The 13563-nt window shown below is 45.0% G+C and overlaps 1 protein-coding gene across 1 annotated transcript; it reads right to left on the reverse strand.

Moving 5' to 3' along the window:
- Positions 1-5566: 5566 nt before the first annotated feature.
- Positions 5567-8088, reverse strand: LOC100281661 (CBL-interacting serine/threonine-protein kinase 15). Its single transcript, NM_001154581.2, has 2 exons — positions 7859-8088; positions 5567-7550 (listed from the first exon to the last, which is right to left on the reverse strand). The coding sequence occupies exon 2, from the start codon at positions 7246-7248 to the stop codon at positions 5857-5859; it is 1392 nt and encodes a 463-aa protein (NP_001148053.1). The 5' UTR covers positions 7249-7550; positions 7859-8088; the 3' UTR covers positions 5567-5856.
- Positions 8089-13563: the final 5475 nt, after the last annotated feature.

Here is a 13563-nt window from a genome sequence, read left to right on the forward strand (position 1 = left end):
TTTTTGGGGATTGACCCCCACTGGGATCTGTGGACCCATCTCTTCTCCGCGGAGCCTTTTGCCTTGACGATGGGGGAGAAGAGAGTCTGCATGGCGGTGCGGGCCGGTGGCTGCATCCTCCAGTTGAGGCAGGCGCGTGCGCAGCAGTACATCCCTGCCATCCTTGTGTCTTCGAACAAGGGGTGGCAGCGCCGGTGGTTTTACCTTAGGAACGACAATGGGAGGCTCCCGTCGTTTTCTCAACGAGCGGTGACCGCCGCCGGCAGCAACTGGCGCTATGGGGCCCCACGCGATAGACAGAAGAATCTCCAGCCCCTTCTGGAGGCCTTGCAGGAGCTGCGAGACGGAGGGCTTACCGCCGCGGTGGTGGTCGCCGCCATCCACCGCCGGAGGGTGCTCCCTTTGACGGAGCGACGGCTGCTGCTTTCGGAGATGACACCGGGGGTCGACTTGGAGGGTTCGCAGATGTCCTCGGTCCCCCTCCCCGCCGATGACCTCCATAGGCGGGTAGCTGGCACGGTAGGGAGGCTAGACGCCGGCGCCCTTACCCAGCTCCCGATGCGTCCCGAGCGCGAGTGTATGTCCCTGGTGAGTGTCCGCTCCTTCTTCCTTTATGTGTCAGATTGCCCTTGGTTCTCACAGCCGAGATTTCCGTCCGTCTCCAGGAGTTGGGGTTTCACAAACCTTCTCTGCCACCGGTCCCGGAGGACGCGGTGGACCGAGCCGCGCGGAGGGTCGCTGCGGAGAAGAAGAAGGAGAAGAAGGATGCGGAAAAGGCTCGGGCCCGCGAGCGGATGCGGGCTCGGGACGCTGTCACACCCGGATTTCAGGGATCCAAAGCCCGGGCGCGAACATAATCATCAGGTGTGCTGGGACCAAGTCTCACACATATGATGATTCATGGCACAGGATCGAATGTCACATCTTTACTACATAACAGGAGTTCTGTACAAACTAAATAAATAATTACATTATAAAGAGACAACGGTCCAGCAACCCAAAGTTGACTGGGAGACGACGGCCTAGATCTCTCATGAACTCCTCGCAGCATCCTCCTTGCGCCTCATCCTGCGGTACCTGTTCTTGACCTGTGGGGGGGTGTGAGACAGCAAGAGTGAGCTCACATACGTTCATCGCTCAACAAGTTGTGGGGAATAATGTGCATGAACTCGCCAAAGGTGGGAGCTTACGTGAAGTGTAAGGCTTACCAATGAGGATGGTTGAAGCTGAGCATTGCTTTTAGAGTTGGTCAAAATTTTATTAGCAATTACTAAGTATAAGTAAATACCAACCCAATTAAGTAATAGAACAAAAGTAACAACATCACCTGCGATGCAATGCATATGACAAATTGAATTTAGTTCCATATATTAATCATCAGAGAGTCCTGAGCTGCTCATGATCGTGAGCTCGGCTAGTATACCAGTTTTACACTCTGCAGAGGTGGTACCCTTTACCCACAAGTCATGTTACCCATCTGCCAAGGGATCGCGACTTCCCATACACCTCTACCGAGGAGGCGAGGCAGGGTAACACTACGAGGCCTTTACAAAGTTCCACTAGCTTCAGAAAACCCGCTACAGTTTATAGGAAGCTCCAATGCAGGGTTCTTGCCTGACCGCCATCGCAGCAAAATCAAGCAAGGACCTCCCTACACTGACCACCCCCCTACTGCCCTTGCCCCTTTCGGGTAAGGTAGTCCTCCACTAGCTTTCCTAATTAATCAGCCAAGGGCGTCCATAAACCCTTGTGGTGGCACGTGTTTCTCAAGTTAAGCTCTATGTTCCAATTAACATTAATGATCTTGACATGAACAGTAAATAACAACGGATAACAAAAGTATAATCATGAATAATGTGTATCTCAATGCCCAAAACCACATATAGCACTAGCAAGTACTACCCAAAAAGTTCAGTGGTAAACAAGGCATAAAGATTGACAAACTAGGTAACCTATTAGGTCCCATCAAAATTAACCTATGCAGATCATGATGATTAATTAGAACATGAGTGGGTAAAGGAAGTGATCAAGGGCACAACTTGCCTGGCACTTGAGATTCCAGGTACCAACTTGCTCTTCAGATGAAAAGGGAAAAGGGCGCGCATCATACACCCTTTTTCCTATGCTATATTCTCTGTATATATACTTGATGTTTAGATGTCGATCTTTTCCCGGTCCAAACACTCATGGATGAAATGAAATTTAGTATCAATGTGCTAACTGTAATCATGGAAAGCTGGGTTCTTGCTCAACGAAATGGCTGCTTGATTATCTACCTGCTTGAGGTCCAACACTCTAGGATCTCTGTCCCAATCATGCATATCGGTCACCAGCCGAGCGAGCTAGAGTGCCTCGCATGTTGTAGTTGCCGTACTCGACTTGGCTTCAACATAGAGCCACCGCTCTCTGCCTCGAGGACTTAAAATTGTGAGCATAATTACTGTCTTTTGTTGTTAAATTGGTTTGTAATTAACTAGCAATTAATTACGTTATATATATCGTATATTACGAGCCTTGGACTTTAAATAACTAGAGAAAGGCCAAGTCGGACGGTGCAATCCGGTCAAACCGGATCAGGTCCGGATGTCTATGAAACAAGACCCGGAGTGCTAGGGTTCAGTTTTTCACGCCCCATCCCGATTCATTAGCGACAGCGCGTGCGACGACGGTGGTTGCCCGAAAGCGCGCGCGGCGATGGACCCTCGGCCTGTGGCTGCAGTGGCCATGGCTTCCTGACCTTGACGCGCGGTGGCGGTGGTTCCTCGATCCGAAATAGTGGCGGCAGTTCCTAGGTCGGTGGCGGTGGCTCCCCAATCCGGAGGGCGAGCGACGGCGGGGACCTTGTGCGGGCAAGCGGCGGCGTACCTGGGACCCCAAGGCGGCGGCACTTCCAAGGCCAACGAGCAAGCGGCACCCCTCGATGTACGAGTAGCGACGACGACACATGAGGTTCGAGCGGCGTCACAGAAGGCGCGAGGTGCCCGCAGCGAAGATCGCTCGTGACATCCTCTAATCCGGCGCAGTTCGGACGGCCGAAGTGACGACCTACATTTGTGCTTATGTCGTCGACGATGTCCTCCACCGACTACCTCATCTGATTCGTGTTTTCTTTTCGATTATTGTGTTTTATCAGAACAACAGCTACAAGCATATTCGACGACCAGCTCGGCCGCCGAAAATAAGTTAGTATTTTCGGCGGCATCGTTGAGCCGCCGAAAATAATCTTATTTTCGGCGGCCACTGACACAGCCGCCGAAAATAAGCTTATTTTCGGCGGTCTCTGACACAGCCGCCGAAAATAAGGACTTATTTTTATTTCGGCGGTCTCTGACACAGCCGCCGAAAATAAAGCTATATTAACAGCTGCCGACTCCTCTCTTCTCTCTCTTTCTGTCCTCACGCCGCCGCTCCCGCGCCGCCGCACTCACTCTTGCCCTGCCGCGCCATCCGCCGCCGTCGCCCTCCCTTGCCCCCGCGCGCGCCCCTGCCCGCGCGGCCGCCGTAGCGCCGCCCGCCCGACGCTCCCAGTCCCGCCGTCCGACGCCGCCAGCGCCGCCCGCCGTCGCCATCGTCGTTCGCTGCCGCCAGCGCGAAGCTCTACTCCTCCCACCACTCCGCCGTCGTCGCCAAGCTCGTCGCCATCCATAGGTTATTTTTTTTATTTCATTTCATATTTTCGACGGCCGTTATTTAATTGCCGCCGAAATTAGTGTATATTTGTAATTATATTTGTTTGATTTGTGTGTGATTAGTATATATTTGTAATTATGTTTGTTTTACTTGTATGTCTGATTAGTATATATTTGTAATTATGTTTGTTTGATTTGTGTGTTTGATTTGTGTTATTGTTTAGTTTGATTTCACTAATATATTAGTGGTATATGTGGTTTAGGTATTAGTGGCATATTGTATTTATGACATTAATTTCATATTAATATTATATTATTAGTTTTATAAGTATATTATATTGGTACATAGAATTGTTGCATTATTAGGGTATGTGGTACTTAGTTTGATTTGATTAATAGTATATCATTCTGTGTTTTATATATAAGTAATATATTGTTTAGTGGCAGCGGGTTATGCTGCCGATTTTTTTGGTCCTGCGAGCTTGCTGTGGGTTTAGAACCTATCCTTGCCTATACATATAGGACGGAAACCCTTAACAAAGTTGAATAATGTTTTCACGATATGGTTCGGTTTAACAGTCTTGGTTTACAGAGCAGGCACAACAGCAACCATTTGTTCTCCCTCAATTTCAGCCATCGATGCCTCAGTGGGGATTACATGCTCCGCCACCTCCACCTCCACCTCAGGTGCTTCAATTTAGTTAAGACTTTTCGTTTGTATCAACCTTTCAAATCTTGACTAAACTTGATTTTGTAGGGATCTGGGGTCATGGGCCACAACACGCCACCACCGGTGATACCAGCATAAAGAGGAGCTTATGCAGGGGAGGGAGCTACTCCAGGAGAGGTTAGTTGACAAACAATTTGTTTGAATAGTGGTCATGCATGTAAACACTGCCGTTATTAATGTCTTCTTTTTTCTTTTGAATCCAAACCCATTACACGACTTCGTCAACGAGTTTTTCGCTTCTGGAGGTAGTGATCACAACTCCAACGACCCCGATATGTGATAGTTTGAGTTTTGTGCCGAATTGTGTGTTGTAATGGACTATTTGTGAACTTTATGTTGTATGGACAATTTGTGAACTCAGTTGTTGTAATGGACTCCAACTTTATATTGTGGACTATTTGTGAATTGTGCAATTGTGGATTTAATGTTTCTGTCATTTTATTGTGCTTATAATGTTGATGAATTTGCCGTTATTTTTTGCATTTTTCAAAAAAAAATCTTTGAAATTATTAATTTTCGGCAGCCTCAGTGGGCCACCGAAAATAAGCAGTAACTATTTTTGACATGCCTTTATTTCCAGCGGCCAGGGACCAGCCGCCGAAAATAGGTTATTTTCGGCGGCCAACAGAACAGCCGCCGAAAGTCAACACTTATTTTTGGCGGCTGTTCTGTTGGCCGCCAAAAATAAACTATTTTCGACGGCCAGGTACCACATTGTATAAATACTTACATCATGTAGCATAATTTGTATAAATATATATCATAAACTGGTCTAAATTTGTATAAATACTTACATCATTGCATATCTATTGGAGCGATCCTATAATTATGGAGTAAATAAAACATTTAAATAAGTTTTTTGTTTCCATGCATGCCAATCGATTTCCTTTCATCCCAAATCTTGTCATTCTAAATTTGGGTGCATGCAGCAGGAAACAAATTTTTATGCAGTGTACCGAATTGCATAAATACATACACCGTGTAGCATAATTAGTATCAGTATATATCATATACTAGTTCTAACGAGTTTAGTTGCATGGCTGTTGAAGGGATCCTATATTTATGGAGGAAATAAAGCATTGGATACATTTTTTGTTTCTATGCATACCAATTTATTTTCTTTTATTGCATATTCTTTACATCATAAATTTGTGCGCATGCAGCGGGTAATAAAATGCATGACTGTTGCACTGATCCTATATTTATAGAGAAAATAAAGCATTTAAAAATAGAAACCGCCACACATCTATTTCTTAAATTTACGCGCATGCACGGAACGTGTTTGACTCATGCATGCATTCCTTTTTTGCGCGCACAGACGTGGGGTGGATGACGCATCCGACAACCTGTTTTAGTCGACGCGCCGAGTTAAAACAGGTTGCAGGGGGTAATACAAGGGGAACAAGAATTGATAATGAAGTGAGAACTACACAAATGCATGTAATATTGGAATCTGCCTAAAAAACGTTATACACTATCTCATAGTTTTTAACACGACTATTGTTGTTGTTCCTGCTGCTGCTTTAATTGCTCACCTTGCCAAGCCCATACTATGTCCTTAAGTGCAGGCCTCATTTCTTGGTGCATGACCTTTTGATACTCTAGAGTGTCACCATTAGTCTTTTTGATCTCCACGAGATGGAAGTTTGGGCTAACTTCAAATATCTCAGCATCGATACGCATCACCCCTTTCCTTCCAGGCTTTGAAGCTTCCATCTTTAACAAACCACCATCCTTTTTAGTCAACTTCAGTCGCAAATCCTTGGCAATATCCTCAATCTTTGATATGATTGCCGAGCTTGTGTTGGTAGAAGTGAATTTAGATTCTGTTTTCTTGTCAGATTCTTGGAATAAACCTGAGAGATCCAAACCACTTGATAGATGAGATATTATATCAAATGCATTCATGTTGGCAGGCTTCTTTTCGTCTTCTTGCTTGCTATCTGTTGTTATGTTGGTGCTCGGTGGATCAAAATCTTCATTCTTGTCCGTGTCCACTTGAGGGGCATCATTAGTCTTTAAATTATATCTAAGTAGTAGGTTTGCATGATCTAAGCCCTGCCTAAACCAGGGATTCTCCATGATTTTTTCTATTGAGATCCTTGTACCAGGAGTAGGATCAAGAATCCTTAGCAAAAGCCTCCGAACATGAGTAGAAAACCAGGTCGGGCATCTGAAATCTGCACTGTCAATCTTCTTATACAAGTCAATCAAGTTCTTATCATAGAAAGGAAGATAACCAGCCAATAGCACAAAGAGGATGACCCCGCATGACCATATGTCTGCTTTTGCACCATCGTAACCCTTTCTGTTAATCACCTCCGGAGCAACATAGGCCGGCGTGCCGCAGGTCGTGTGGAGCAGGCCATCCTGCCTTCGGCATTCAGCAAGCGCGCTTAGACCAAAATCCGATACCTTGAGGTCGCTATTCTCATCGAGCAAAAGGTTTTCTAGCTTCAAGTCCCGATGGTAGACACCCCTGCTATGGCAGAAGTCCAGCGCACAGATCAACTGTTGGAAGTACTTCCTCGCCACATCTTCCTTAAGCCTTCCTCGCTTTACTTTAGCCAAGAGCTCCCCGCCTTTAACATACTCCAACACGAAGTATATTTTGGTCTTGGTGGCTATGACCTCGTTAAGCTGCACGACGTTTGGGTGCCTGACGAGCTTCATCGCAGAAATCTCTCGCTTGATCTGGTCGACGAGGCCGACTTTCACAACCTTCCCCTTGTCGATCACCTTGATCGCGACACTTACTGAGGTCCTGGTGTTGCGAGCATGGTAGACCTTAGCGAAGGTCCCTTGACCAAGCAATCTCCCCATCTCATACTTGTGCATGAGAATAATGTTTCTTTTATTATGTCCCGCCATCATCTTGCATGCATGCATGCCCGTGTGTGTGCACACAGATAGCGCGCGGGTACTTGCTTATCCTTGACAAGAAAAAGAGGACCAATGCAAGACTTCAATCGTCTCCCCCAAGATGGTGATCCAAGAAGCCATCGTGTGAAAGATACTCTTGAGCTTCAAGGTCATCAAGATCTAGCAAATGATATATGCATGATGATGAGTATGGCATGCTACTCTGCCGAGTCCCTCGCAGGATAGCTCTTCAACATACAAGCACATCTTTCTGGAAGCATTATTCCCTAACGTGTTTAGTCCTTATTGAAAACCCCGGTACTGCCAAGCTAGAGGTCAAATAATAAACAAAGTATCAACCACAAAACTATATATATAATCACTAAGAAAAAAACAATAAATCTATAGAAAAATTTGCTGAATAGTAGTATGCTAATTGAATGCCGATTTGCTGAATAGTTTTTTTTAATCAAAATTCTAAAGGGACTTTTTACCGTATTGTATAAATAAAAAATTGACACGGCGTACCCTATAGCGAGATTCTAGATCCGCAACTGTAACGCTTGTACTCCTCTGATATAATAATGATCATCTTGAATTGAAAGGGAACCGAGAGGTAGGGTATGGAAGGACGTACCCACACGCTAGCTTAGATCCGGCGAGGACTTGTCGGGAGAGAAGATCGCTTCTTCCTTGCTGCAAAGGCGACGGGCGGCGGCCAGGCAGAGGCGGGATCCCTCGCGGAGGTGCTGTGTGATGGTTGGCCGATGAGGAGAGGACTTGATGACCCGGGAAAGAAGATCGCTTCCAATTAATTGTGCGCTGCTGCAACTGCAATGCAAGCCGACGGGCGGCGAGGATGTGGGTGGGATCCCTCGTTGAGCTGCTGTATATATATAATATGGGGCTGGCTGGGCTGGGCTGGAGCTGGACTGCCTGCCCGCCGTTCGCTTCTACCCGTCCCATCGTTCGGCGTGGTCAGTGGGCCCATTCGGTTAAAACTCCCTGGCTGGCCCGGGACCGCTTCCGTTCAATCAAATCAAACCACCAATAATTTTTGTTATTATTAGGAGATGTGGGCCCACGAATAATTACTGGCTGTTAGCGTCACTGGTGGCAGGGTTGCCAACCAACTCTAGAAGACAGGTGTAGTTGACACGTCACATGCAATCACGCATGCTCGTAGTCGTAGTCGTAAGACGTTTTGAGCACTGACCATTCTCCCACTCCAACTAACTATATATATAGTTGTCGTCTATGCATGACCACACAAATACACAAACTGTGTTCTGCTTACACCGCAAAACCATGGAGTAGTATAGAGAGAGTGGTCGCATGCAGCTCATTATTATTATAGATAAAATTGTTATAGATAAAACGAAAATGAAATCGACCGATGACCCTGCGTTGCTTGTCCCTGAATAGCTCTGCCCCGCTGCCCGTGCTGGCGTGCACCTTTGGGTCAGCCTTCATCGCTACCAAAATCTGGCTCTTTATCGAGTGCAATTTATCGGGCACTCGGCAAAACACGCTTTATCGAGTGTCACTCTTGATAAAAAATGCCACTCGGCACAGACAATCTTTGCCGAGCGTCAAAAGTTCGGCATACACAGGCGCTCGGGACTCGGCAGAGATGTCTTAGTCGAGCGTCATGCTCTCGCGAAATGTGACCCTCAGCAAAGGGTCGTCAGCAGCCGTCTATAATTGATGGTCCTTAACTATGTCGAGTGCCAGTAGTTGACACTCGACAAAATAACTTACATGTCGAGTGTCCTCTGGACGACCGACACTCGGCAAAACATTTTTTTTCCTTTTTTTCACCAAACTTTTTCTACTATGTTCCTACACTATATAGACCCACATGTTTCATTTTTCCATAATTATCAGAGTGTTTGCTATACCTGTTAGATTTAATTCATTTAATTGATTTTTTCGGATAATTTAAATTTGAATTTCAAGTCACTCGAAAAATAGAAAAACAGTGAATGCAAAATGATAATCATGTTATTTAGCACAAGTTACGGTCTATTTCAAGAATGAATCGGAATTTTCGAGCACCATGCTTACCAAACATGAACATGAACTTACAATCTAGTTGTTTTAAAATTGTATAAAACACAAACAAAGTCAAAAAATCATGAAACTTATCGACATGTCATGATGTCATATGTAGAGATTCTAATAAAAGTTTGAGACTGTTTCGAGAAAGTTGTCACGCACTATGTGTAGAAACCTAACTGACCTTCACATGAAACCATAAAACTTCTATGGGGGTATTATATGTGGTTGTTTTGTTTGCGGGAGTACTGATCATTTGGCAAGCACTTGTCTAGCCCGCAAATTTAAGCAAGAGAAAAACCAGCCAAGAGAAGAAAACAACAAACATGATTATTAGCGAGACTGGAGAAGGAATATCGAGGTATGGTAATGAAAGGGAAATGTGCTCTTGGGCTATTTCTAAGTATTTTGGTGATTAAGTGCCCAACACAAATGGTTTAAGTGGTAAAATGTGCCAAAGACTAAAGAAGTGCAAATCAAGTTACAAGGTATGTTTCTAGACTTAGTATATTGTTTTTAAGACTAATGTATTGTGTCTAAGTGCTAGAAACAGGATAAAACGATTTGGAAAAGAGTTGGCTGAGTACAGCCAAATACAGCTTCGGTCTGGGTGCACCAGACAGTGTCCGGTGCGCCAGGACCAGTCTCGGTGAACAGTCCGCTCTCGGGACTCGACGGCGGTGTACGGCTATAAATCACCGGACTGTCCGGTGAGCCATCCACGGCGAAGTCGTCGCTCTCGGGAAGTGATCAACGGCGTACGGCTAAATTTCACCGGACTGTCCGGTGGTGCACCGGACTGTCCGGTGAGCCAACGGTCACCCGCGCAATCCGCGCGTGACGCGTGGCCGAGCCAACGGTCTGATGGGGGCACCGGACAGTGTCCGGTGCGCCAACGGCTCCAAATCTTCAACGGTCGGCTGCGCCAGTTTAGGAAGGTGAACTGCACCGGACAGTGAACAGTGCCTGTCTGGTGGTGCACCGGACCGTCCGGTGCGCCACACGACAGAAGGCAAGGATTGCCTTCCCAGATTGTTTCCAACGGCTCATAGCTGCCTTGGGGCTATAAAAGGGACCCCTAGGCGTATGGAGGAAGACACCAAGCATTCTTTGATCATCTCTAAGCATCAAGACTTCATTCTAGCACGTTTGATTCTCTGTGATAGCAATTTGAGCTCCTCTTGAGTTGAGAACTCCGTGTGTGAACTTAGAGCTCAAGTTGTGACTAGTGTGCGTGTTTGAGCTGTTGCTTTTGAGACTTGTGTGTGTTGTTTTTCCCTCCCTTACATCCGTGCTTCTTTGTGATCATCATTTTAAGGGCGAGAGGCTCCAAGTTGTGGAGATTCCTTGCAAACGGGATATAGTGAAAGAAAGAAACATTGTGGTATTCAAGTGGATCCTTGGATCACTTGAAAGGGGTTGAGTACAACCCTCATCCATTGGGACACCACAACGTGGAGTAGGCAAGTGTTGTACTTGGCCGAACCACGGGATAACTCACGTGTCTTTTGTGATTGCTTTTCTGTGATACTTGTGTTCACAAGAGCTCGCTATTTAGCCTACTAACACATAATCACGTTTTGTGGCTGTAAGTTTCAAGTTTTTACAGGATCACCTATTCACCCCTCCCCCTCTAGGTGCTCTCAATTGGTATCGGAGTCGTTCTCTTCACGAAAGGGACTAATCGCCCGAAGAGATGGATCCTAAGGGAAAGGGGATGGTGGTCAACGACAATGAGAAGGAGTCCATCTTCAACGAGCCGAGGGACGACAAAGCCAATGACTCCGGCTCGAGTCAAAAGAAGAAGGATGGAAAGAAGAAGAGGCGCATCAAGAAGATTGTCTACTACGACAGCGACAAATCTTCCTCTTCTCAAAAGGACGACGAATACGAGGAGAAAAAGAAAATGGTTAACTCGAACTTTTCTTTCGATTATTCTTGTATTCCGCATAATTCCAATGCTCATTTGCTTTCCATTCCACTTGGTAAACCTCCACACTTCGATGGAGAGGACTACGGATTTTGGAGTCACAAAATGCGTAGCCACTTGTTCTCTCTTCATCCAAGCATATGGGAGATAGTAGAAAATGGAATGCAATTTGATAGTTCGGATAACTCCATGTTTATCAATGAACAAATCCATAAAAATGCACAAGCTACTACTGTTCTTTTAGCATCCTTATGCAGGGAAGAGTACAATAAGGTGAGCGGCTTGGATAACGCCAAGCAGATTTGGGACACCCTCAAGATCTCGCATGAGGGGAACGATGCCACCATGCTCACCAAGATGGAGTTGGTGGAAGATATGTTGATGAGGCGTTGAATGGCCCAATGCCGATCCACGAGCCTCAAACCGTTGCTCTCAAAGCAACAAGTAGCAGGGAGATGCTACCTAGCAAGGTGGCGCAAGTTGAGGCGGCCGGGCTAAATAAGAATGAAATGGCCCTCATCATCAAACGCTTCAAGACGGCGCTCAAAGGTCACAAGGAGCATCCCAACAAGAGCAAGACGAAGGGAAAGCGCTCCTGCTTCAAGTGTGGTAAGATTGGTCATTTTATTGCTAACTGTCCCGACAATGATAGTGACCAGGAACAAGGAAAGAATGGGAAGAGAGAGAACAAGAAGGTTTACAAGAAGGCTAAGGGCGAGGCACACCTTGGAAAAGAATGGGACTCAGATTGTTCTTCGTCCGACTCCGATGACGAAGGACTCGCCGCCACAACATTCAACAAATCGTCTCTCTTCCCCAACGAGCATCACACCTGCCTCATGGCAAAGGAGAAGAAGGTAAGTACTCGAAGTACTATTACGTATGCTTCTTCAAGTGATGATGAGTCTAGTGATGATGAAGTAGACTACGCAAGCTTATTCAAAGGTTTAGATAGAACTAAAATTGATAAGATCAATGAATTAATTGATGCTTTGAATGAGAAAAATAGATTGTTAGAGAAGTAAGAGGATCTTTTATATGAAGAGCATGATAAATTTGTTAGTGCGCAAAATTCTCTTGCTTTAGAAGTTAAAAGAAATGAAATGCTTTCATGTGAATTATCTACATGCCATGAATCTATTTCTAGCTTAAAGAGTATTAATGATGATTTAAATACTAAGTTAGAAATAGTAATAAATCAAGCTCTTGTGTAGAACATGTTGTGATTTTTGCAATAGGTGTAAGGATTTTAATGTTGATGCTTGTAGTGAACACTTAATTTCCATTTCCAAATTAAATGATGAAGTGGCTAGTCTTAATGCCCAACTTAAGACTAGCAATAATGAATTTGACAAACTAAAATTTGCAAGGGATGCCTACACTATTGGTAGACACCCCTCAATTAAGGATGGGCTTGGCTTTAAGAGGGAAGCCAAGAACTTAACAAGCCAAAGGGCTCCCATTTTCACAAAGGAAAAAGGGAAGGCCCCTATGGCTAATAGTGCTCAAAAGAATCATTCATTTATTTATGATAGGAAATTTTCTAGAAATGTTCATCATGATAGGAGTTGTAATGCTTATGATTCAAATGCCATGTTTGCTTCAAGTTCTTCCTTTGTGCATGGTAGAGATATGCCTAGGAGAAATGTTGTACCTAGGAAAGCAAATAATGAACCTTCTACAATTTACCACGCTTGCAATGCTTCTTTTACAATTTATAGGAAGAATAAGAAAGTAATTGCTAAGAAATTAGGGGCAAAATGCAAAGGTGATAAAACTTGCATTTGGGTCCCTAAGGCTATTGTTACTAACCTTGTAGGACCCAACAAGAGTTGGGTACCTAAAACCCAAGCATAAATTGCCTTACAGGTTTATGCATCTGGGGGCTCAAGCTGGATTATCGACAGCGGATGCACAAACCATATGACGGGGGAGAAGAAGATGTTCACCTCCTACGTCAAGAACAAAGATTCCCAAGATTCAATCATATTCGGTGACGGGAATCAAGGCAAGGTTAAAGGACTAGGAAAAATAGCTATTTCATCCAAGCATTCCATCTCTAATGTGTTTTTAGTTGAATCGCTCGGGTATAACTTGTTGTCCGTTAGTCAACATTGTAATATGGGTTATAATTGCTTATTTACTAATGTAGATGTGTCTGTCTTTAGAAGGAGTGATGGTTCATTAGCTTTTAAGGGTGTACTAGACGGCAAACTCTATTTAGTTGATTTTGCAAAGGAAGAGGCCGGTCTAGATGCATGCTTAATTGCTAAGACTAGCATGGGCTGGCTGTGGCATCGCCATTTAGCACATGTGGGGATGAAGAACCTTCACAAACTTCTAAAAGGAGAACA

The sequence above is a fragment of the Zea mays genome, chromosome 2, assembly GCF_902167145.1.
Source record: "Zea mays cultivar B73 chromosome 2, Zm-B73-REFERENCE-NAM-5.0, whole genome shotgun sequence".
NCBI classification, from domain to species: domain Eukaryota; kingdom Viridiplantae; phylum Streptophyta; class Magnoliopsida; order Poales; family Poaceae; genus Zea; species Zea mays.